Below are 25,163 nucleotides of genomic sequence, written 5' to 3'. Positions count from 1 at the left end.
ATCCAAAATTCAGAGAAATTTGCAAGTTACAGCATTTGCACTCCAATTCACTTTTAATGAGACTGTTTAATGAGAAAAAATTTGTAAGCAGGAACTGATGCTCATCTGAAAATTACCGGTAAACAAAATCGTTCATGGCATTAGTTTGATGAAGATCATGTCGAGCAGAAGAAAAAGCCTAGGCTGCTGCATCAGATGTGAGAATCCACCACTTTTAAAATAGTTCACCCAAAATGAAACAGGATAGAATAAAAAAATATTCTCATTCTCAGCAATTAAAATATCAGTACCTCTTTTATTATTTAATTGTGCTGTGATTGAACAGATGATTTTTCAACTGGACGACACGTCCATCCTGAGAATCTTACCGCTTTTTACAATGTCACATAACACTAACACAAATAAGGCTCAACATACACACTCTCTGGCCAACAGCGAGCGAACCTACAGATAAATAACTTAAATAGTAACTGTTACAGTTTTGTAAAAGCAACCTATGTAACTCAGTCACACCATAGAAATGTCATTTTAATATAGCTGATGATGCTTTGCGACACATAATAGCTTAGGTCTGTGTAAAGTCACCTGTAGAAAGGTATCCCAGATTGTCATTTTGAACAGACTAAGATTGTATACATGAATATAATGTAAGTCTTGGTTACTGACCAAATTTCAGGTAAAAAAAAAATTAAGCCACATTTGTTCAAGTTTAGAACAACAAGGTTAGAATACTACATAAATACAGACCTCGGCAGAACAGGTTGCATAAAAATTCCCATAGGGATATAAATATATGTATATATTATCAATATAAAAATATATATACAACAAAATAGGTCTTTACAAAAAGTCTTTAAAACACAACAGGAATTACATCAAGTCCATGTGTCCATTGGTCCTATAGAGATCTGAAAAAGCAAAATGTATCCTCATATCAAACATGACCTATGAAGAAAATAACAATCAGTCAGTACATACAAAGGACTTGCATTAGAAAAAGCAAAAACGTGTCTAAGGTTGGTCTGGTACGGAGCCCCTAAGAGGACATGAAATATTTTTTAGTTCTCTTGCAAAAATACTGCATTCCCACAAGTCCCTTTCACAAAAGTATTGCGTTCCCCCAGAGGCACTTTACGTTTCTCTTGCAAAAGTATGGTGTTCCTCCGAGAATAGATATTTCTATTTCGGTGCTTTTGAGACCGAATGCAAAGGTTTCTAAGGGGAATGCAATACTTTTGCAAGAAAACTCAAACGTTTTGTGAATGAACGAAAATGTTTAGCAAGCGAACACATGTTTTGCGAGCGAACACAAAGCTTCTTGGGCGAACGAAACCATTTTGTGAACAAACAAACTTTTGCGAGAGAACGCAAATGTTTTGCGAAAGAACGCAAAGCTTCTCAGGTGAACAAAATATTTTTGTGAGCAAACACAAACCTCTGCGAGTGAACAGAAATGTTTAGCAAGCGAACACATGTTTTGCGAGCGAACGCAAAGCTTCTCGGGCGAACAAAATCATTTTGTGAGCAAACAAACTTTTGCGAGAGAATGCAAATGTTTTGTGAGATAATGCAAAGTTTCTCAGGGGAACACAATCCATTTGCGAGTGAACCCAAAGTTGGGGGAATACAATACTTTTGCAAGAAAACACAAATGTTTTGTAAGCGAACGAAAATGTTTAGCAAGCGAACAGAAATGCAAATGTTTTGCAAGAGAATGCTAAGCTTTCCTCCAATCACCCTGTCCCTTTAGGGGCTCCGTAGATTACTCAGTAGCATTTAATATGATGCTTGGTACAAGGTCGACAGTGAAATGACTCACATGATCACTGCTTCTTCAGCTTCTGAGGTCCTTTTGGTCAAAGATGATGTGGGTGGCAAAATAGATGCCAATTGCACCAAATATGGCAGAGGAGGCGATATACGCGGTGACGGACTCTGTGAACTGGACGATCATGCCCATGAAGAGGGTAGGGAAGACCTGAGACAGAAGGAAGGTGCTGTCCAGAATGGCAAAGTCTAGTCCCACTCCACGCTTCTCAAAGTCCTCTGATTCCAGACCGTTCTGATTGTGCAGAGGCGGGAAATACTCTGGTTTATCTCTCTTGTGAGGAGCATGCCCGTTGGAAACGCCACTCTTGTGGTTGAGATCTCCAGGGCCGTTGTCTAGTGTCAGACAAACAGAATCCCTTGTGATGGTAAATCCATTTGTGTGCGTTTTTTTGGTTTTGCTGTTTTGCATGTACACCTGCGATGAGAAGCAAGTGAGACATCACATATACGACAAATATGTCTAGCTTTTATTTTAGGGCTTCTTGTAATTTTATAGGCACCATACAAGGATGACAATAAATGATAAGGAAAATGTCTTAGTTTTACAGTTTATTTGTGTTTGTATTCATATTAAAGACCTATTATGTACTGTGTGTGTGTCTGTGTGTGTGTATGTACTGTGTGTGTGTGTGTGTGTGTATATATATATATATATATATAGAGAGAGAGAGGCTCACAGTGTTTTTGAAAGAAAGTTTAGAAATATATTTGTACTATTTTTATAATTTACATGGACTTTTTAAATATGATATCAGTAAATGTTGCAAGTTGGATTCTAACTGACCTTTCTAAAGGTAAAACTACTTACAAAAATATTTTGACTCTATATACAGAACATGTATTTTCTATACAAGCTAAGAGAGAATATATATATATATAAGTATATATAAACATTTAATGCCTACCTCTTTCTCTTTGTGGTAGTGGCAGGTGAGCGTGTAAGGCAGTGTCTGCAGCGTTGCATAGGCAAAGCCAGTGAGGGCCGACATAGCTGTGACCAACAACACACTCTTGGACAAGCAGATGACCAGAGCAGAGATGGTGAAACACACCATGCTGCTCAGATAGACCGTCCTGGACCCGAAGAGGCGCACCAGCCTGCTCATGGCCAGCGAGAAGAAGGTTGAGGTAGCGCACTGCAGGAACAGGCCCAGGCTGCCCATACGGATACCTGTAGGGGTGACAATGGAGAATTTCACACGAGATACTACTTAATTCTGATTTAAAATCAATAAAGTATTGATTCACAATCAGCACTTGATTCTAACTGGTGAATCGCAGCATTGTACAATCACATTTTTTAAATAATGCCGCTTAAATATGCTTGAAACGTCATTTGTGCACTAAATCAGCATATTATAGAATGATTTCTGAAGGATCATGTGACACTGAAGACTGGATTAATGATGCTGAAAATTCAGCTTTGCCATTACAGGAATAAATTGCATTTTAAAATATATTCAAATAAAAAGGTTATTTTATAATGTAATAACATTTTACAATGTTACTGTTCTTACAGCATTTTTTTATCAAATAAATGCAGACTTGGTGAGCTTTAGAGACTACCGGTACTTAAAAAAACCACTTTGTGTATGTATATATATATATATATACATACATACAATTATTCATTATAAATGATTATGTATTTTTAGTTATTGTGTATCATTACTCCTTACATATATTGTTAACTGACCTTATTATACTTTAAATTCAGTGAGTACACCATTCTTTTCAACAACTGCATGTCCAGGTAAACAACATTCCCCAGCCCTTGCGGATTTGACAGATGAGGTCATTTCAAACGGTTTGCTTTGACCATTTGAGCATAATGGAGAATGCTTCCTTTGACTAAATCCTACGAGTGATGTTGACTAAGGCATGTGTTTGCAGGCTTTGGCGTTGTACTTCAAACAAGCCAGGAACTTTCCTCACAGTAGGAATTCATCATTTAAACACAATTGCAGAGGGCCGAGATGTTCACTGAGCAAGTATCTCAAACATTTTTCGTTACATGGTGCAGTAACACAGTTTGCGGTCGACTGCACTGACAGACTTCATTTGTTTGCACACTGATCTTGACCACATCTGTCAAAATGTTTTGCTAAAGGAGCGTTCTGCTGGTGTCAAAGCTCAGTGGGAGGCATCCAGATGGGTGTAGATTTTGTAAGCCCGTTGTTGACTAGCTAAGGACATGCATTCGTGTTTATGAACATTGCTGGAAACTTAAGCACAAAGCTGACGGAGGCCACATGTGGAGGTGAACACAAGTTCACAGTCTTGAGACAGACGATCTGGCTAGAAGACGGAAATTAAAGGCCACCAATACCAGGAAAACAAGTTCATGGACAGTGAAAATGATTCCTTAGGGGGAAAAAGCTTTTTGGCCATAGACAGACAGTGAAATGAGTTGAAGGTCTGTTAATGTTCATTATTATTGTTCCTTAACAGAAATGCCTCTTGAATAGGAATGTATGACGCATGAGACGGAGAGCAATCTGAAATAAGTATCAGTAATCATTAATCTCTTGGGGAATCAAGAAATGAACATGAAATGCAACATTATGACAAAACAAATAGTTATTTTTTACCATCTTAAACATGTTTATAATGTTTGTAAACGTTTCATTTTATTTAATGGTATACATTATTTCTTTAATTTTCTAATTTTCTCTCAACAATGTGGTAATCACAATTTTTGGCCAAAATGTGCAGCCCTACAAACAAGCACACTAAACATGGATCATTTCTTTTTTTTCTAACTATAACAATAGCCTGGCTAAACGACATGAGTGAAAAAAAATGAACTACAGTAATGAATCGCTTACAATAAAGACCAGAAATGTGCCTTAAGAAAGTCAATGTTATGTTGACTAAGTCTTACTCGCCTTCATCGTAGCGTTGCCGGAGAGCGGTTCCCGGAGCAGCGCTGGGAACTCCTTCGTACAGTCCCTCGCCGACGAAATCAGTGTAGAATAGCATGAAGGACATGACACCCATCCAGCTGCAGAGCTGCGCCAAACACAGCTGTCGCATGACGCGCGGCACGTGGCAGTAGCTGCGATAAATGACCGGTGTCATGGACCAGCAAGTCCTCAGCAGGCACATGAGCGGGCCAGACTTTAGAACCCGCAGCTTACACTGAAACAGATAGCAGCACGAGCGCGGAAAACACCGCCCAGGCTCCGACGGTCCCGGTTCCGTGGTGGACGTGGGTTCCTCGGACACTTTCATGGTGACTAACACGCTGACCACGAAGATGAGGATGAGGAGGGAGAACAAGCACTCAGCCTGACCTCCCAGGTAGAAGGACAGGAGCCCGCCGCTCCAGTCCACGGCGGGTAGCAGGTAGCCCACGCAACCTCCAAGGCTAACCATAAAAGAGAACATGGCGAAAGCCTGACCGCAGTCGTCCTGTTCGCGGTAGAGGTCCGAGAGTAACGCCTCCAGTGGTGTAAAGCACACCTGCCCGCAGAAGTCTAAAAGGCCCACGCCTAGGATGAGCAGGCCCACCTGGAGAGCCTGGTTGCGGCGGGTGCTGCCCCAGCTCAGGTTGGCGGCCAACACGTCAGCATGTGGTATGATCAAGAGGGCTATGAGAACTCCCAACGACAGCAGCCATATGAAGGGTCGACGCCGGCCATAGCTACTGTTGCAGTGATCGCTGGCTGAGCCAATCAGGGGGATGAAGAGAAGTCCCAGAACAGGTCCAATACCTAAGAAAAATATCACATGAATATTAAGGCAAGACACCCCAGGTGAATAGTGTAAAGCATTAACTAACAGACATCTCCATACTTCCACAGTTGATTGATTATATATATTTATAATTAAATAAGCACTCATTTGCAAACATTTCCAGAACAGAAATCTGAACATTGGATAAAACCAGGTTCAAAACCAAATACATTTTAACCATGTTTTTAGAAATAAAAGGTCCAGGAATTATATATGTAAAACCTTCAGAATGTAGATAGGAATACAACAGTAAAAGTTTGGTATAAGTGCAACTGAATTGGAGATTTCTGGCTCTGTGAGAAAAACAACTTATTTATGAGAAATGGCTTTTAAATAGATGCAAAATAGATGTAGTAGAATTAAAAAAAAAACTTTAAAGTCAATTTGTGCCTTTTCTTTCCATTACACTCTTAAAAATAAAGGTTCTTAATTGGCATTGATTGTTCCATTAAGAACATTTAACATCCATGGACCTTTTTAATGCATAAAAGGTTCTTTAGTGGAAAAAGTTTTAGATTTTTAAAAAGTTCTTCACATTACGTTTTTTAAGAAGTGTGATCTGAATGGTTCATTGGGGAACTTAAAACGGTTCTTCCATGGAATCACTGGAGAGAAAAAACTTAAAACATTATGAAAAAAAAAAAAACATTATGAAAAGCCAAATAGCCCAAAATCTCACAACTGACCAGTGCATGAAAAAAATAATGATTTGCCTGTAGTTTCTCGCCTTCAACTAAAAGAGAAATAGTCACTGGAGACAACATCTATGTCAGAGAATCACAGCTGTGGCCTCCATTCCTTCATCTCTTGGCTTGGTCTTAAGCCTGCTGTAAAGCTGCCTGTAGTTTAAGGTGACCAATCTCTGGCCCAGTTTCCTCGTCTCCACAGCTTTTCTAATTAAAGAAGATGACTCAGTCCACTGGTTTGGCACAGATTCCCATTTTGATTCATGTCTAGATCTTCAGGAGCTATTTTTATTCAAGTGCGTGGTGGAAAGATGCCTTGAACATGTTCAAAATGTAATTAAAATGTAAGAGTTCATTTACACACTGCACACTGTAAAAATGTTAGCTAGTTTAATGATAAAGCAATGTAAAAATGCTGTAAAAACCAATGAACTAATTGACAAATTATATTACATTTAACAGGACAATGCATTATTAAATAAAAGTATTTATGTAAATTAAAATTAAGTTAAATTACCTTATAATTTACAAAACAGATACTTGAATAACTCATGAAAAAACTAAAAGGACATTCCCAGAAGTCTTTGCATACTGGTTTGCATTCGGTTATCCCTTATTTATGCCTAAATAGTTTGGTTTCTTACTATTTTTGTTATTGTTATAATCTGTATGGTGTTTTGTATATTTTATTATGTGTATGTTAACATACGTGTACAGTGTACAGACACCAAAATGCCTGAAACAATACATTCAACGGCACTAGTGTTCAAAAGTTTGGGGTCCTTAAGATTTTTTTAAAGAAGTCTCATGCTCACCAAGGCTGCATTTATTTGATCAAAATAAACAGCAATATTATGAAATGTTATCACAACTTAATTGACCTGTTTCTATTTGAATATAAATGTAATTTATTCATGTGATGCAAAGCTGAATTTGTCAACAAGCATCATTACTCCAGTCTTCAGTGTCCTTCAGAAATCATTCTAATATGCTGATTTTCTGCTCATGAAACATTTCTTATTATTATCAATGTTGAAAAGCATTGTGCAGCTTAACATTTTTATGGAAACAATGATAATTTTTTCATGATGAAAAGAACATTTATTTGAAATGGAAATCTTTTGTAACATTATAAATGTATTTACTGTCACATTTGATAAATTTAACGACGTGTTCTTGTGCGAAAAAGTTTTTTTTTCTTTTTTTCTTACGGACCTCAAAATTTTGAATGGCAGTGTATTTTAATGGTGAATCATGGTAAGAAATAATAACGTTTGCAAATAAATGAAACACACACGTCACATTTCCGCAAGAGAACCTTTCCATTTAAACCGGAAAGTGGAAGCAGGTGAGGAATATTACACCTAAAACTATATTAAGGCAACCACTTTTTAAGGCATTGAGCAGGTATTGACAAACCATGTGAGGAATACTGTCGAAGAGAAACCATGGAAGGAAAGTGCCTATAAAATGTTTTATTTAACAATGTCGGTCAACAGCGCCTGTAAGTCAACATGCTGTTTTTCCCAAAGTGGAGGACGAGTGGGCTTCCTTTTAAAGGTGCCTTTGTGCTGTTTGCGACAGTTTGAGACAATTAATCATTTTACTCTTTTAAATAGCCTACTACACGGTGTAATTCATTACAGTCATTTCTAATTGTTCCAGTAGCTCAAATGGAAAAGCATGGCTTTAACAACAGCAAGGTCATGGGTTTAATTTCAAGAGAAAAATGTGCACTGTTAGTTCAAAAAGAGGTCTCAAAACAACTGAACACATGTCCATCAAACTGGTCCAAAAAGCTCAGACCCAGGCATGTACTTCTCAGGTCACCATAACAGAAAAATGTATAAAATGCCTCCAAAACCCACTCCGTTAAGAAACAGTTCAGCAAAACCTCTGGAATCACATACAACCACACATGAAATTTCTCCAAATGAGCAGCAATGGCCTTTTGGTGGTTTTGAAAGCACTTAATGGCAACGACATTAAGAGTTTATAAAGCTTGTGAATGGAAATGAGCACAAAGGATCTTTTCTTTGCTTTCCCACTGCAGCTGTTGACAAAGAGAGCGGTGTGGAGTATGTATTAACACACCAAATATCTTCCGTCCATCTGGTGTGAAGTGACCACATGCACGTTTGTGAACTGCTTTCCTTCTGTTTTGGTTGCAAGGCTAATAGTCTTGGAGAGAGATTCATTTACAGCAAAAGCCATGTGGAAGCCATTTGTGGGCACAAAATAATGCATCTGTAATGCATATGGCACGTTGAAAAATCTCAAACACAGAGGCCAAATATTTAGAGTTGTAGGTCTGGTTGTTCTAGGACAAAAAGAACAAAAACAATCACGCACCTCGCTGTATTTAAACTTATTTCTCCTGGACAATGTCTCTAGTGGACAAAAACACATGATTCTCTTGACACAAATTAAATAGGCCGTGGCCTAGTAGTACATAAAAGCCATCTAAAAATTGTATATATAATATATATATATATATATATATATATATATATATATATATATATATATATATATATACATACATACACACATATATATACATACATATATATATATATAATAAAAATAGATGAAAATGTTTTTTAATTAATATATTACATATATTACTGCTCAAAATGTTTTTATTGTTTTTTAAAGACATCTTTTAGACTCATCAAGGCTGCATTTATTTGATCAAAAATACAGTAAAAAAATTAATATTGTGAAATATTACAAATTAATATAACAGTTATCTAATTTAATTAACAGTTAAGATAACAGTTATCTAGTTTAATTTATTTTGAAATGTAATTTACTCCTTTTTTGATAGCAGGTTACCCCAGTATTCAGTGTCACATGGTCCTTCAGAAATCATTCTAATAGGCTGATTTGCTGCTCAAGAAACATTTCTTATTATTATCAATGTTAAAAACAGTTTCTTAATATTTTTGGAAACCAATCTATTTTTTTTTAAATGTATATCTTTTATAATATTATAAATGTCTTTGTTCTCACTTTTGACCAAGTGATAGGTCCTTGATAATAAAAGTATTAATTTCTTTCAAAAAGAGAAAACAATCTGTATATACCGGTATGCAGAATAAAGTATTTGGTCACATTTGATCTATTGAATGCATTCTTGCTGAATAAAGGCATACATTTCTTAAAAGAATATTTACTGACCCAAATTTTTGAATGGTAGTGTATAAAGATTTAAACTAATAATTATTATTTATATCATATATATATATATACCGTAATTTCTATTTTTAGTAATAAATTATATTTTTTTAAATTTAAAAAGCATGACTCAAAAAAAAAAAAAAGACCACTGAAGAGTAGAGCTGCATCTCGCTGTTTTTAAAGGTTCCAATCGAAGTGACATTTTTTAAAATGCATCTCAAGACCCCTAAAAAAAATGAGGAGAAATGGAAAATGTGCGCATTTAAATAACTCCTTCGACTGACTCTGAGGCAGCCCATGATGACTATATTATCTGCTGAAAGTCCTACAGAATTTTAACAGGACGCAGTAAAACTATACAAGCTTCCATACAGCTGCTGACCCCTGGAGCCTCTGGGCCCCTTCCTGCAGCCCGGTGCCTTCCAATTAGCACCTGATTACCACCTGGATGGGGCAGCGAGTGATTTAGCCAGTAATTATGATAATGACCCCCATTATAGGATCAACTCCATAATGGGAAACAACCTTGACTTGCTGTTTACAGCGCAGCCCTTGGTTTAAACATTGGATTGACATTCCACACTGAAGCCAAGATGAAGCCTTACCTAAAACCATCGTCATATACTGTTCCTCCACGCCAGCTTCCAGCAGCAGAGGCGGCACGTAGGTGATCCCAGCTGCCACGCAGATCTCCAGGCCACAAGTCAGCGAGTTCAGTAGGACCAGACGCCACTGAGACCTCCATCCAGTCATATTTACACAGGAAGGGTTTACCTTTCTCCCGTGTGTCGGTGTGAAAAGTCTACTGAAGCTTGCTGGAGAAGGAGAACGGCGCAGGGTTGGGTGCCCAGGGACGAGGAGGGCGCGTGGGGTGCGGGAGAGCAGAGATGCGGACTCTCAACGGGCTCAGATGAACTAGGGGATCCATCGTATCTTCAACATTCTTGATCTAAAAGAAAGAGTGAAGTCACCTTTATTTATATAGCTCTTTATAAAATACAGATTGTTTCAAAGCAGATTCACAGTAATAAACAGAATAAATGATGCAAACTTCATCAAATATGAGACAAATTCAAATTCTGCTGTAAAGCAGCTCTAAAAAGACAATAGGGTCAATATTGAGCTCAAGTCAGTTCATTGTTGATGTTGATTCAGTTCAGTTCAATATCTGTAAAGTTCAATTACGAAACAAGTTAAATTCTGCTATAAGCAATTCTACAGAAGACAAGTGTTATTCAGCACAGGTCCGTTCATTGTTGATTCAGTTCAATAACTGTGTAAAGTTCAATAATAAAATAATTTAAATTCTGCTATAAGTAGCTCTAGAGAAGACAATAGTGTCGTTATTCAGCTCAAGTCAGTTCATTGTTGATTCAGTTCAGTTCAATAACTGTGTAAACATCATCAATTATGAAACAAGTTAAATTCTGCTATAAGCAGCTCTACAGAAGACAATAGTGTAATTTTTCAGCTCGAGTCAGTTTTGTTCTCATCCAATATAGTCAGTGTCATCAAATCGACAATCTTACTGAATTTTAAGCGTCATTTAAACGAAACAAAAGGTGTGCATGAACCATTTGTGTGATGGACAGTATGAAACGCATTCCTGCGGAGGTTTTTCTCCCCATTCTTCACCGCAGACCACACTAAGGTCACCCAGTCTGAAGCCCGCCTTCTCTACGCTCTCAGTCATTAGCTCGTTCACGCAGTTCCTCAATGCAGTTGCCACCTCTAATTAGCAGCCTTTGTTCATGAAAAGCAACATTAAGGAGTCAGATTTTACTGCTTCCAGTGGAGAACCGAGCATTGAGAGCGTTACTCTGTGGCTGCTTTTCAATCACCGGGGGAGATTGTGCAATTATGAATTTTGTATGACTAATATCAGGGTTTGTTTTCTTCAGCAGGTCACTCAAGCTTATTCTGGAACATTCCAGTGAGACACACAATATTCAAGTCTCTGAGTCTGAACTGAAGTTTACAAGTAATTCAACTAAATTTGATTATTAGAAAACAAATTAACAGAGCTATCCATGTCGTGACACGTAGATTCAGGTTAAAATCTATCCAGCTAATTAGCTACTGAGCAAACAAATATAATACTCAGCAAACTAATCTATAGCTTGAGATTTGCTCATTTCCAAACATAGGAGTGGCAAAATGTATTTACATTCTAAATGTCAAATACTATTAGCAATTTATGTGAAAATACAGAATAATAGACCAATATGTTATTGGAAAGTTTTCTGTTCAGGAAATCATAATTATGAAATACTAAGTGATATATATATATAAAAAGTCACAATTATGACTTTTTGTCATTACTTTGTCATAATTTCGACTTCTCACAATTATGACTTATTTCATTTTGAGTTTTTGTCAATGTTGACTTTGTCATAAATTTGACCTTTTACGTCATAATTATAACTTAGGCCTAGTATGCCATATTTTTACTTATAAGTCATAATTATATGACTTTTTCATGATTTCCCAAAACATGATTACCGGTAGGCAGAAATGGGCTTCCATACAAAACAGTTACTGATGCAAAATCAATAATAAAGATAGCACTATTTTAAATAAAAAGTATATATATATATATATATATATATATATATATATGTATATATATATATATATATATATATATATATATATATATATATATATATACTTAAATAATATTTGAATTATTTAAAAACATTTTTTATATTGCTTTTATAGATTTTAACAATTTTAGGAATACATATTTTAACCTTTATAAGGAAACTTACGTGGAAAAAAAAAATTCTTCAAAATTTTTGTTGAAGTAGGTTGGCCATAATTATTAATAGGTTTATTAAAAGTATTTCCAAAATATGGATACTTCATCTTGTAATCTTGATTTAGCACACAACCTCTGAGGAAAAGGCATAAACTGAATAGTACATTAAAAGCTGTTGATTAATTGTTTCATTAATCACCTGAATAGTCAATAAATCCTTCTAATTAGATTAGTTGATTATCAAAATAATCATTAGTTGCAACCCTTTCTTTTATGCCAAGCTGTTCATTTCTTTAATCAAATCAGTCAGCTAGCTTCAATATTTACTTCATCCACAACCCGGCGTTCTTCTCCATACATGTACAAACAAAGCATCTCCTATACGAAACACAACACCAACGCACTCCCTCTCCGAATATCATTTCCTCCCACAACTCTCCTGGGCACGACATGTCAATCAGGTGAAGGACGTCTTCTATCAAAATGACAAGAAACTTCCAACAACAAGATTTTTCACATTCTGACCTTGTAGAGAGAAGCTATTTGCTTTTCAAATGCAAATGAATGTCGTTAGAACTTGAATAAGAGGCACTAGAAAAAAAGACTAAAAACATTATTTCAACAAGAACAGATAATATTCTATCACTTACTTCTCTCTAAGCACTTCAGGTAACTTGATTTGCTTCCAAATTGCTCTCGATAATGTTTAAAGTGCTGAGACTCTCTAGATTACATCAAGCTCTTCCTGAGCTCAGATATTAAGCATGAGCGGCGGCGAGTTTTGAGTCTCTGATTCTGAAAGATGACTGTCACCCTGCCATCTGATTATGAGACATGTGTGAGAACACTCAGAGCAGCCGCCCGCCACCTTTCAGGAGGATGAAAAACAACCAGGTGCTAAATTCATATTTAGTGTTACATTCCTCCATCCATGTGAGCCATCTGCTCAACATTGGCAGACAGAAAGCATATCATCTCCATTTGAAGAATATATAAGAAACTTTGCTGAAATGATTCATATATACGAGTTCCTTTTGCATTAAACAGCTTCATTAAACAGGTTTTTAAATAGGACGATAGTCAAGAGACCAAAACAAACCAAATATATAACAAGGACTTAATTTGCATTCTGTATTTCATTATTGTATTATGCCTCATAGTGGACTTATTTTAAGCATTCAAATAAACAAGGAAATTAAATCTAAATATAGTGAAGTCTACAGATCTTGCACCACCAAAAAGTGCCCATTTCTGAATTAATGGCTCAAGATTGTGTGAATTTGTGAAATATTTCATAACGATCTCATCATATGGTCCATTAATGGATGGTCAAAGAAAAAACAACCACAATACTTCAGCACAAAGCATATGCCAAAATGGGGCTCCACAGACGCGACCATTTCACACCCATTCCTTCAGTCCTGAAAGGAGCCCATCAGGGGTCTATCCCAGTCCATCTCTGTAGGACCTCCACCCTGCTGTCCCAATGACTAGACAACCCCCTGCTTTTCACCCATCCCATTACAACTTCCCCCTCCTCTAGCCCTCAAGGTCATCCTTATTGACGACTTATTACAAAAGAGAGGCACATTAATGCCGTCGTCGAAGTTAATTGACTTTTCTGATGTAGATGGGTTGAATTATCCCACCATCTCCTTTAGTTCTGTTTTTAACTAGTTAAACTCCAACAGCATTTGAGACATAATTAAGCATTATTTAATCAAGTCTGGTTCTGTTTTTATTAAACAATTCAGTAAACATTAAGTTATATTATGTAACTAACATTTTTGCAGGTTATTTTGTTACCCCGCCATTGTTGTAGCGGAGTTTCTTTCCTAATTGAATCAGTTTCGAATAAATCAGTTTGATTCAATAACTCACAAAGACATCACTTGCTTTGGTTCTGAATGGATCTGTGCTTTTAAACAAATAGGTTGATCAAATGATTCAAAGACACTTGTTGAATGGGGGAATGAAAATCGATGTAACCTACAAATAATACGCAGATTGATAATCTGTTTAGAACATGTAAACATATGATACAAACAGTAAAATCTCAGTTGTTTTCATAAAATAAATCAATAAAAGGGAAGTTTTAAATTGAGTAACTTTAGGCACAACATTGTGTTATTTTGTTTGTTCCGCTATTGTTCTGCACATAGTTCTTGTTTGTTCTGCACAGTAGTGGTATTTTTTTCCTGAATGAATTGGTATCTTGAATGAATCAGCTGAGTTGATTCAATGACTCACTCAAAAATACATCACGTGTAAATTAATCAATGTTTTTGAACAAATCACTCAACGACTCTCTAAAAAAGACAGTCACTCATCATTCGATATTGTTAAAAAAAGCTCGAGACTAATGTACCATTATGACTGACCTTGTATGAGTATCCAAATCCAATTATTCTACTTCGACAACCATGTAAAGCTGTTAAACCAGGACACGTGATGTAACCATCCAACAAATTACTGACGCATACTTCACAGTAGGCTAATTATGTTGGTAATCCATAACTAGATACATTTACTTTAAAAGTATTTTTCAGCTCAAAAAGAATGATCTAGACAACATAAATCCAAAACTAACTCTTTTTACTGAATAATTAATTCAAGAGCCGAAACATAAATATGAGCTTCATATTTCTACTTTTAACTTAAACATTTTCGGTAACACTTGACAATAAGGTTCAATTAGTTAACATTAGTTAATGCTTTAAGTTATATAAACAAACAATAAGCAATACTTTTTTTTTACGGTATCTGTTAATCTTTGGTAATGTTAGTTCATTTAAAAAAAGTGTTCATTGTTAGTTCATGTTAGCTCAGGTCCATTGAATAAAATGTTGAAATGAACATTTATGCTTTAGAAATAATTTACACTTTTAGTTTATGAAATTTAGTTAGCCAATGTTAACAAATGAAACCTTATTGTAAAGTCTTACCAATTGTTCTTTAAAATATTTAATTTTCTTCAAATTATTATGGAACGAGTCCAAGTTATTTGCTTTGGTGATTAACATTCGGCTTCGCCATGGAACATTCCTTTTAAGCAATGCAAACTAAGGACAGCATGAAGGATTGTGTTACCAGAGTTAATTTCAGACCCTTGTTACCAAGGGGAGAATTTGACATAATGAAAAGTGACAATTCAAGGAGATGTGTCACTCAAGGGGCTTTAAAAGTGTTATCGTTCCAGTGGTATCATGGTTCAGAGACACAGGGGAAGCTGGGAGTTATAAGCAGAGCTACCGTATAGAATTTAGCAGCATGTTTGACGTGCCTTAAATGATGTGTCAAATGAAAGCCACATGTGTTTGCTTTAAACCTGGCGTGCCTTTACCGTGACATGAATCACGCTAAGCAAAGGCACTGGGTCAATCAGCCAGAATAACGGCCCCATTTGTACATCTCCAAAACCATTTCATCATGTCTACTGATCATCGAAATGCACGTTTCTTGTTAACATGCTCTAACCAACTGATCTGAAATGGTTTGAGCACTGCATACCAGGTTAAGGATCTTTTGACACCGCCATTGCTCCTCTCGTACACCACAATCCCAGACCTATTCAATACCGCAACCCCCTCTGCCCCCGCAGATAAGCTTTAATGGCTCTGAAGGGCATTATTACCATACAAAACAGGCTTTGTGAACATTGAGCCAATGTTAGTAACTTGATATACTGAGGAATCAAGCCCTTTCAGTTAAGCTTTTATCAAGTCTTAAGAGTCTTAGAAACACTCTTAACAACAGCGCGAGTGTCTGAACTTAAAGCCGAGGAGAACATTTCTCCAGAGTGACATCAGAACCACAAGCAACAGCGGACGTCCAACCAAAAACCTCAAATGATGTTCAACAGTGGTTTGGCTGAAAGTGAGATGAGACCGAGGCGACGCTGGAGCTCTAATCCCACAATTAACATTCCACGTACACAAGCTATTTAGCAGTCGACTTAAAATCTCGGACTTTATCTGGCACTCCCACCATGAAGAATCCTGGTCTTGATCGTAGGGATGGTCTTGGCGTAATTCTTCTCTTAACTGAGATCACATGACAATGGCATGACCTGAAGGCATGGAATCTTTTCCTAGCATCCGTTAGAGCAATCCCTGACGTCGGCACTCGGCCCGATCGTGTGATAAACCTTCCCTCAAAGACACAGAGCAGTTTGACAGTTTGTTCTCAAGTTGTTTTAAGAAAAACATCTGGATTAAACATCAAATATCACAGAAATGTAGTTATTTGTTAAAATGAGAAGGTATGGGTGTAATGGTTTGAAATACTCAAGGTTCAGTTACTTAATTATAAGTAACTTTAGTAATAATAATACTTAATATGCAATTTATGTAATTAGGAGGGTGCACATACAACAGCCCATGTGCGAGTAACTTGAGCGCTTGAAAACAAAGTCCACTAGAAAGCATCTTTCAGCGCTCATGGCCAAAAGTATACTTTGAAAAGCTTGTGTGCTCAACATTGCATGAGACGGAGCAGAATGAGGAAAATTACCGTAAGTACTTGGGCCTTTATGTCAGAAATAGATTTACATATTAACAGTTGATTGGACAGCGCATCCATCGACAGAAACATTCATTTGCATTGTTTTACGTCAGATTTGAGATTTTGCAGTTTGGTTAGATATTTTACCGAAAACTGTTACACCCTGACCCCTAATAGAAATAGAAAATAGTAAATTAATTACTCAAAAATTATTTTGATGGTATAGCTATTTTCTGGTTATATGAAATTAAGTATCAATGTGAATATCACAATGATTCACTTCCGTGATTCCGTTCAAATAATAAATTCTGAAATCTGATTCAATGAGGGTCAACTCAAAAGTGTTCAGTCCCCAGGAAGCATTTTATGTAGTAAAATGTTTTAGTAAAACATAAGTAAATATTACTGTTTATTTCAATTCATTATGCATATAAAATAAAAAATAAGTATAATTGTTTTTGTTAATTTAGTGAAAACAGTGCAGAATTCATTTTAAATAGATTTTTACTGTACTTTTACTTTCTAAATGAAATGCGTTGAATCCACTAAAATAATGGTTCTTGAATCAATTGAAATCAATTAATTTTAGAACAAATCTGTAGGCCTACAAACAAAATAAGAGAGATATACTTTATGTCATCAAAGGGTTGATAATATCGGGATATAATTTCAGTGCTACTTCGCCCAGCTAGCAATGCATTGCAAAAGCGAGAAGTTGTCTTCTCTGAACTGTAAGATCCCACACTTTCTCACCCAATGGTATCAGGTTCAGGTGCAGACACACAATCTGTAGAGGCTGTTCACACTCAGGCTTTATGCAGCTCCCGGGAGAGGAGCGCTCAGCTATCTGATACAGAAAGACACTTATCAGGTCAAAAGAGAGAGGAATGTGGGCTGCCGATGACCTGAGAGACACAATAATGCAAGCGCTGATCCTCTCTAATGGAGTGCTATGAAATTACCGGAAAGTTCTGGAAAGGAAGGACTTCAAATCAGCTAGCTGAAGACTAGGCAGACTAGCTAAATTTTGTGTTGATCTTTAAATGTAACTTCTTCAGTCAAAACTTGAAATGGAATATCACTACAATGTCACAACTATGTTATTTCTTCACAGTACTTATTAAATAAATAGTACTAATGTGCATATTATTTAAAATATAAACAAAGAGGAAAAATGTAGAAGTATGTGAAGCATTGCAGAGTTCATCAACATTCATAGCCTTAGCAAATACCAAAGATTGGAATTCTTCTATAGGTATAGCTAAAGCATGAATTCATCGCCTTTGTACTTTCAAAGCAGCCAGATTACACACATTTCTCTCACCGCATGCACAATTTGCTCTAAGGCAATATGAATAACAAAAGTGTTTTGGACATATAAAAATTCAGAAGCCTTTACCAAACAGTACACAATTCTTTCTGCTACCTTTAAACTCATTCTCACCCTTATTCTCCCATTATAAAGCTCTTTCTTCTTTACCCCGACATGTGTGTGATGTTAAACCCCCTGATTGGGGCAGAAATCCTCTTCTTAGACATCAAAATCCAGTTATCTCAGGTCCCAAACAACACTAAACATGGCCCCCAGCACAGCAGCCCAACACTGATACGAAAAACAAAGAACAGATTCATATCAGTTCCACCTCAGGACTTTATTCTCTCTATACCCTCCTCTTGTCCAGCCCACCCACCTACCCCCATTCATCTCATTTCCCAGCCAAAAAACCCTGCAATAATGGCCCAGATCAGGTTAAACTGCACATAAGGACAGACCTTTCTCACACCTCTACCTCCCAACCCCGAGGCCAAAATATTCTACAACTCCCCCCCAACATTACCTCAACACCAAAACGTACCCTATGCTAATCCGCACCCTAACGCACTTTGAATGTTAACTGCTTTTGTATGAACATTGAAAGTCAATTGAGTCCAAAACAAATATGGACCCAATTTATTGTACAGACACAAACATACTGAGCCATTTTTCACAGAAGAAAGTCATACAAGTTGTTTGGAACGACATTAGACTGTCTTTAAGCTAAGATGTATGAATCAACGTCGCTACAACGAACAGCTACAGTTATTGTGGTATGGTATATGAAACAAATGTAAAATGTCATCAGTATTGTTGATCAAGCGAACCTTAAAGCAAACCTGTGACTGGGATCGTCTGTTGTACATCTTTGGCTGAGTGCCTACACTCCTCCCTACGGATCACTCCTTATTGCAATGACTACGTTTATTGACATCTATCTTTGGTTCATTAAATAGTGATTATGTTAGCAGAAGGAATGATGAAATTTTCTAGGAAGACAACACGCACTCCCAGTTCCTGAGAAAACAGCCCTCAGGACTGTTTATGACTATGAATCATTCGATCTGTTGGGTATATTAAGTGTGAATAAAAGAAGTAAGGGATAAATACAGTCAGTGACTGTTGGTCAGTCTTTCTTAAAAGAGCAGTATCACCTTAAATCACCCTGAAGGGGGTTATATTGGATTATCCTGGTTATTAGTATATGGCTGCTTACTAAATAACTAAAATAAATAAATATTTTAGTTAAAATGATTTTATTATGTGGAAAGAAAGAAACAGAGTAGGAATGGGAATAGTAAAGAAATTAACAAGTCTGGTTCCCTTTCTTTAACAGATTCATTAACAATTATTTTAGTACATTTAAGGGATACATATTAGTAAACTACACTAATTAAGATCTCTAAGTTGTAAGCTGTATGTTTCATTGATACAAAGAACTGACTCATTAGATTAATTCGTTCGGAAATCTGGCTGCACAAATCATGTTGTATGTATTTGATTCAGTAAAAAGAATCGGCTCACTAGAGTTGTTTGCTCAGGAATCAGACTACACTGGAAAAAGAACAGACTCATAAGAGTCATTTGTTTGGGATTCATCCTTCAGGCTGAACCGGCTCACTATAATCATTTGTTCAAGTCAAGAATTACACTGGTTGCGCTTGTTTGTCACTGGTCATTTGTCCGTCAGTCTGACTACAGAATGATTGGCCAATCAAAATGAAATATTCCAGAGAGCCACGTAACCATGGTCAATAGTCAGTACCTCTATAATTTAAAGTTCCATGCAAGTCATGTAAGGATATAGACATTCACCAAATGAGTCACAGTTTATATATTGAGTATAAAAAATTTACCCTAACCTAAACCTTTCAAGATGCTGTAGACAGTACAGTAGCCTAACCAAAGTTTGTTGCTCCTCCTATTTCAAAAAGAATTTGTATAATCAGAAAATCCCAAAATTAGATGAAGTTTAAACAGGGAATAGAACAAATGGTGCTACAGTAGCAGACGCAGCCTTGCAGCCATTCCCGAGTGGAAAATTCCGTCATGCAGGAGACGCAATTTGGAAACACAGGGAAATTACAATCGTTCAGGAGCTCTTTCTATTTTTACGTGCCCATGCATAACCAGGGATTGACTTTTTACTGCCTGCACCTCTTAAAACTCACCTGGTCTATTCTTGTAGACGATAATGTCATTGTTTTGGAAACAGCTGAACTTACAGTGCAATGTTCTTTTCATGTAGAATTTCCAGATGAAAAGGCACTGGAATATAACTTTGGGTGTGGATGTGTAGTCAAAAAGACTCACATAAGGCTCTCAAACATTCACTGAATCAACAAAACGCAGAGACATTTTAAAAACATTTATGACGCAACAATAGCCAAGCTGAAATGATCATCAAAGCGCATGGCCATACTGACTTAAATCACAGTTTATCCTTTCAAAGAGTTCAGTGCATCTCAAATATCAAAGGTCCTCTTCTATCCTTTTCACTACATGAAAGAGACCTTCTCCCCCAACCCATATTTCTCACTGTCGCCCAGACATTGACTTACTTGAAGGGACAGTAAATCATAAACATTCATTTCATCCCCTTCCTTTTTCGTAACTTGGGGTTTCCTGGCAAATACAGAATCTGTTTATTCAACCGAAGCATCCGTGTTTATATACGAGGCTGTTCTCCCACACTTCAGTCAATGTGGCTTTTCTCTACCAACATCTGGCATTATCACTCTGGGAAAATGCTTCAAGACGAGTCTCATTTATCCTGTCCTCAGGGCCCCATGTACACCATTGTGATTTTGACCTGATACTCTGCATAAAAGTATTTCTTGCTATTAGAAAAAAAGCTTAGCTTTGGAGCCTCCACTGCAGACATTAAATTTGTGGTTGCTTTTTTTGCTACCGGTAATGAGGCCTCCATGAAAACACTCTGAGAGGGTTCTAAATTGAATTATGCACAAAATGGACGTTTAAGATGCAGAATGTCTAGCAGCCACGTTGCTGATGAGCGGCAGAGGCACATTAAACAGTTCTAACTTACAAACAAATCCTTAAATGCAGCTTTTAAAAGCCCTAGGAAAGCATTCATGATGATAGGTTTGCAAACCTCGGCTAATTTTTCTTCATAACCAAAGACATAAACAGTTGAGACAATGGAAAGACCTAGATTGGAGTGCCTAAAGAATATCAGTCTGTCTTGACTCTTGTGTATATAAATTCACACACTTTTGTTGAAAAACAATGTCAAGCATTACTATCATCTTTAAGGCAAATTGTTCAAGGACATACAAAAAAGTAGTCATACTTTCTTGTCAGTTGTTGCGACTACACCAAACAGCATCTTTTTAAAGGATGCCAAAAATATCCCATCTACAAGGCTGCAACTCCCCAGTTCTTTGTAATGAAAGTTCTTTGAGACCACGTACGCAGAGAAAAAAAAAAAAAAAAAGAGCTGGTAAAGCGGCAGTGAAACACAGTGTTCCCACATACTCTGTGGGTATACTCAGTGGCTTTTTATCACTTTTGTCATCTTATTCTACAAGTGTGAGGGTGCCATGACTGGAAAAAGCTAAATATTAATGAATCTGAATGAATGGCCTTTAAATCATTCTTGATTCTTTACACAAGATGGGTAATATGGGTTTGTCGGCAATCTTGATGATAGGCAAATAAAACCCAATGCCTCAGGCATGCAATAGAAAGTGTTTTCATCACAAAATCTGCATTCACCACCATTGTCTTGCAGTCCTAAGAATACACCGCATCAATCGGAGTATATATTTCATTTTCCAACTCAAGCAGACATCACTTGCTCAGTCTGGTCTTAGTTGGCAGCTCCAATTATTTACTGAAATCCAGTCCAGCAAACATTAAAGGAATGAACAACTTGAAAGGAATAAACCAAGCCAAGAGGAGGGAAGGTGACTTTCCAAAGCTGGTTGGCAGCCATCCGAATCTTGCGAACTTGGCCCTTCGGTGTAGACGTGGAGACATCATTCACCTTAAGCCAGCTGGCAATAGCTCAGTATTACAGGTTAGCGGTGTAAACGCTGACCTTGTGGCAAAGGGAGGCTTTCTGGCATGCTTTTGTGTCTTTTAACGACAATTTGAGTACCACCAACTAGTTGAGTTACTAGGTGAGTGACAGCAACTTAAATTCCATATGTCAACCGTTTCGTGTCTATAAATATATTTCGTGACAATAATGGGTAACTGGAACGGGGTAACTAATACTGGCTAAGTATACTGAGGACAGACAAATATGCAAAAGGCTCAATAAATAATCTTGTTTCTGAAGCAGTCTATTTGGCCAGCCAAGAGTTAAAAAAATAATAGAAATAATAATTAAATATAAATATTCTCTCTCTCTCTCTCTCTTTATATTAATAATTATGCATAATAACAATAACCGTCTGGAGCTGTTTGGTCATTTTTGAGTGAAAAAAAATTACCTTTTATTTTATTTTACTTAATCGGAATAGTACGAAACTTGGTAAAGGTTTTGGCACTTGCTGTGTGAACACAAAAAAATCATGGACATGATTCGAAAAGGTTAAATGGTCCTGAAAACAATAGTCACACTTGAATTGTCTGCAGTCAAAAATGACCGCATTGAAAATGAATGGGAGACGAATTTCATCTATTGGAAATGTTTGGAACTGCCACCAAACAAAATCTTACTGAAATCTCATCTTTTGAGATATCAACCTCAAATTACACACAGCTTGTTTAGATTTATGGCTTTGATTTTCTCACAGTTTTAGAGTAAAATGTGTTTTGGAAAATATATATAACATACAATTTGAAAATAGTATTTTTATAACAATAAAAGTAAAATTGTATAACTTTTTACCTACTTAAATAATAATATTAATAATAAAATAAATCTAGTGGTAAAGGTGCTTATGCAGTCTGGAGGGCTGAAAGAGGAGCATAAGAAAACAAAACACCTTGCCTAGCTTAAGAGGCTCTGCAGGTTGCATGATCTTGTGTAGTGCAGCTGGTCTAGCAAGGGAATTTCGGGTGAGGAACATTTCTCAAGGAAGTAGCAGATGAGAGCTGGATCTTAAGCCCTAAAGCATCTTCATGCTTAGCTAAACTTAATGGGGGAAAAATATTTCTTATTAAATGTAGGCTATTATGTTTGTCTGTCTGGTATAAAAGAAACAGTGGATGCACTCCACCCTCCCACTGAGCAATGTGCTTTTAAATGTGCCATTTTCTGTTTATTAAATTTCAGGCGAACAATGTCAAGAGAGACTGCTATAAATAAATACTTGTCTAGACTCCCCATAAATATTGTCTAGCTGTCAGCAGTGACTCATAATAACTGTGCTGGTGGATGGAACCAAATTTGCAGCCTCAGTTCATTCAGTTAAAAAAAAAAAAATTAACAACTGAACCTAAAAATATAACATAATCGACTTTTAAATTACATGTTTGTTTAGTTTATTACATACTTAAAAATGTTCCAAAGTCTATTTCAATTACAATAAAGGGTTGGTGGGCTAATCTGGATAATTTTGAGTCGGATAGACAGTTCTCGGTTCGGTGAGTCGGCGAGTTGTAAACGAGGATGACTGCGAGTCAAACGTGGTTGAAGAGACAGTTCATGGTTCAAAGAGTCAGTAAGTTATAATTCAGAAAAAGGTAGACTCCACACAGGAGATTCGTTTATGAAGCGGGACTCCGAACGCGCATAAAATGCAGAATATGCCAAATGACGCAACAAAATTTGTCTAGGCAGGCAACTCGCTGTGTTTTGAAACACAGCAAAAACATGAGGTAGACTAAACAAAGTCTCAAAATACTTAAGTATTTGCCTCCCCCACAGACATGTGTCAAAACAGCGGGGGTCTCAAATGCTTCATTTGGGGGGGGAAAGATAATCAACTCTAATCGTTTAACAGTCGTTTAATCGTTTAACACCATGCACTTGGGACCCCATACAACTATATTGGAAAGGCAGAGAAGAAGTTTCAGAGTTTAAATGAGAGTCAGAGTTTATACGTTACTTCTAAAGAAACGCACTGTTTATGTTGTGGACATTACTGGGAAAAAATGAAGCAAATATCAACCTCATGCGAACAATGCTAGTCTTGCGTCTCACGTGTTTGTATAACGGTACAAACATGTTTGCTGTTCTCCTCTAGTGATTTTATGCGGCGCGAGCTTATCATGCAGGAAGCGGAAGTGATTTTAATTCAATGAACAAGTTTCTTGCGTTTATCACTCATTTAGAAACCTCTCTCAGCTCGACCGCATAAATGGCACAAAGTAAAGCTTTAATATAGCATATAATCACTTATATACAGAACAGAACATGCTGGTCTTACCTTCCAGACGCGGCTCTCGTGTGTCCGCTTGCATTCACGGACTCTCCACTGTTTCCCAACTTTGTGGGAAGGACTCAGTGACGTGCTGAAATTATCCGGGGAAAGGCTTGAATCAATGCACGGACCCGGGAGGTGTAGAGGATGGGTTAAATCCTCCTATTGAGCTCAGGTCAACCACCAAAGAAGAGAAAAAAAGTGCATGGAATTTCCGTTTCTTCGTTTTAGAGTCTGATCCGTGATTTTCATTAGGTTTTAAAGACCGTTTTTTAAAAGGAAAAGTTCTTGATTTTCTTATTTGGCTCAACATAGATGGAAATGCCTGAATTTGCATCTGAAAAACAAGTTTCTAATGTGACCTTTTAAAACAAACCGACATTTCTATTGTAAATTAATTTAGTAAAATTTATATTACAGTTGTATATCAGTTGTAAATGTATCTATCTATCTATCCATCCATCCATCCATCCATCCATCCATCCATCTGGCATACTTCACCATAAATCAAAATGGACAAATGTTTATGGAATATTGCACTAGGCCTATATATTATAGGCTAAATTATTTATCTGTGCATGTCATTATTTTGTAAAAATGAAAATCTTGAAAAAAATGAAAAATGAAAATTACAAAAATCTTGTACCGTAATCTTTAATCAAAATAATTAAATTCAAAATGTTTACTGGTGGAACAACCTGTGATTCACATGAGATCACAGCAAGAGCAAACCACAATCATCCAATCAATTCCAGACGGACGAAATCAAATCCCGCCCTACATTTTTTCTTGTTTGAGAAGCCGTTTCA

At 36.7% G+C, this 25,163-nt stretch overlaps 1 protein-coding gene across 2 annotated transcripts; it reads right to left on the bottom strand.

Annotated features, from left to right (window-relative positions):
• Positions 1 to 195: 195 nt before the first annotated feature.
• LOC306993224 (solute carrier family 45 member 3) lies at positions 196 to 24,485 on the bottom strand. 2 transcript variants are annotated; one of them, XM_079602871.1, is made up of 6 exons: positions 24,361 to 24,485; positions 10,043 to 10,386; positions 4,719 to 5,546; positions 2,736 to 3,001; positions 1,820 to 2,245; positions 196 to 945 (listed from the first exon to the last, which is right to left on the bottom strand). In XM_079602871.1, exons 2-5 carry the CDS (start codon positions 10,188 to 10,190, stop codon positions 1,835 to 1,837), a joined length of 1,653 nt encoding a protein of 550 aa, XP_079458997.1. In that variant the 5' UTR covers positions 10,191 to 10,386; positions 24,361 to 24,485; the 3' UTR covers positions 196 to 945; positions 1,820 to 1,834. The 2 variants fall into 2 exon arrangements, with proteins under 2 accessions (XP_079458997.1, XP_079458998.1); XM_079602872.1 differs by having other exon boundaries at positions 779 to 908.
• Between the last annotated feature and the right edge of the window lie 678 nt (positions 24,486 to 25,163).

The sequence above is a fragment of the Phoxinus phoxinus genome, assembly GCF_949152265.1.
Source record: "Phoxinus phoxinus genome assembly, chromosome: 25".
In the NCBI taxonomy this organism is placed as follows: Eukaryota; Metazoa; Chordata; class Actinopteri; order Cypriniformes; family Leuciscidae; genus Phoxinus; species Phoxinus phoxinus.
This window is presented reverse-complemented; position numbering and strand designations above follow the sequence as displayed.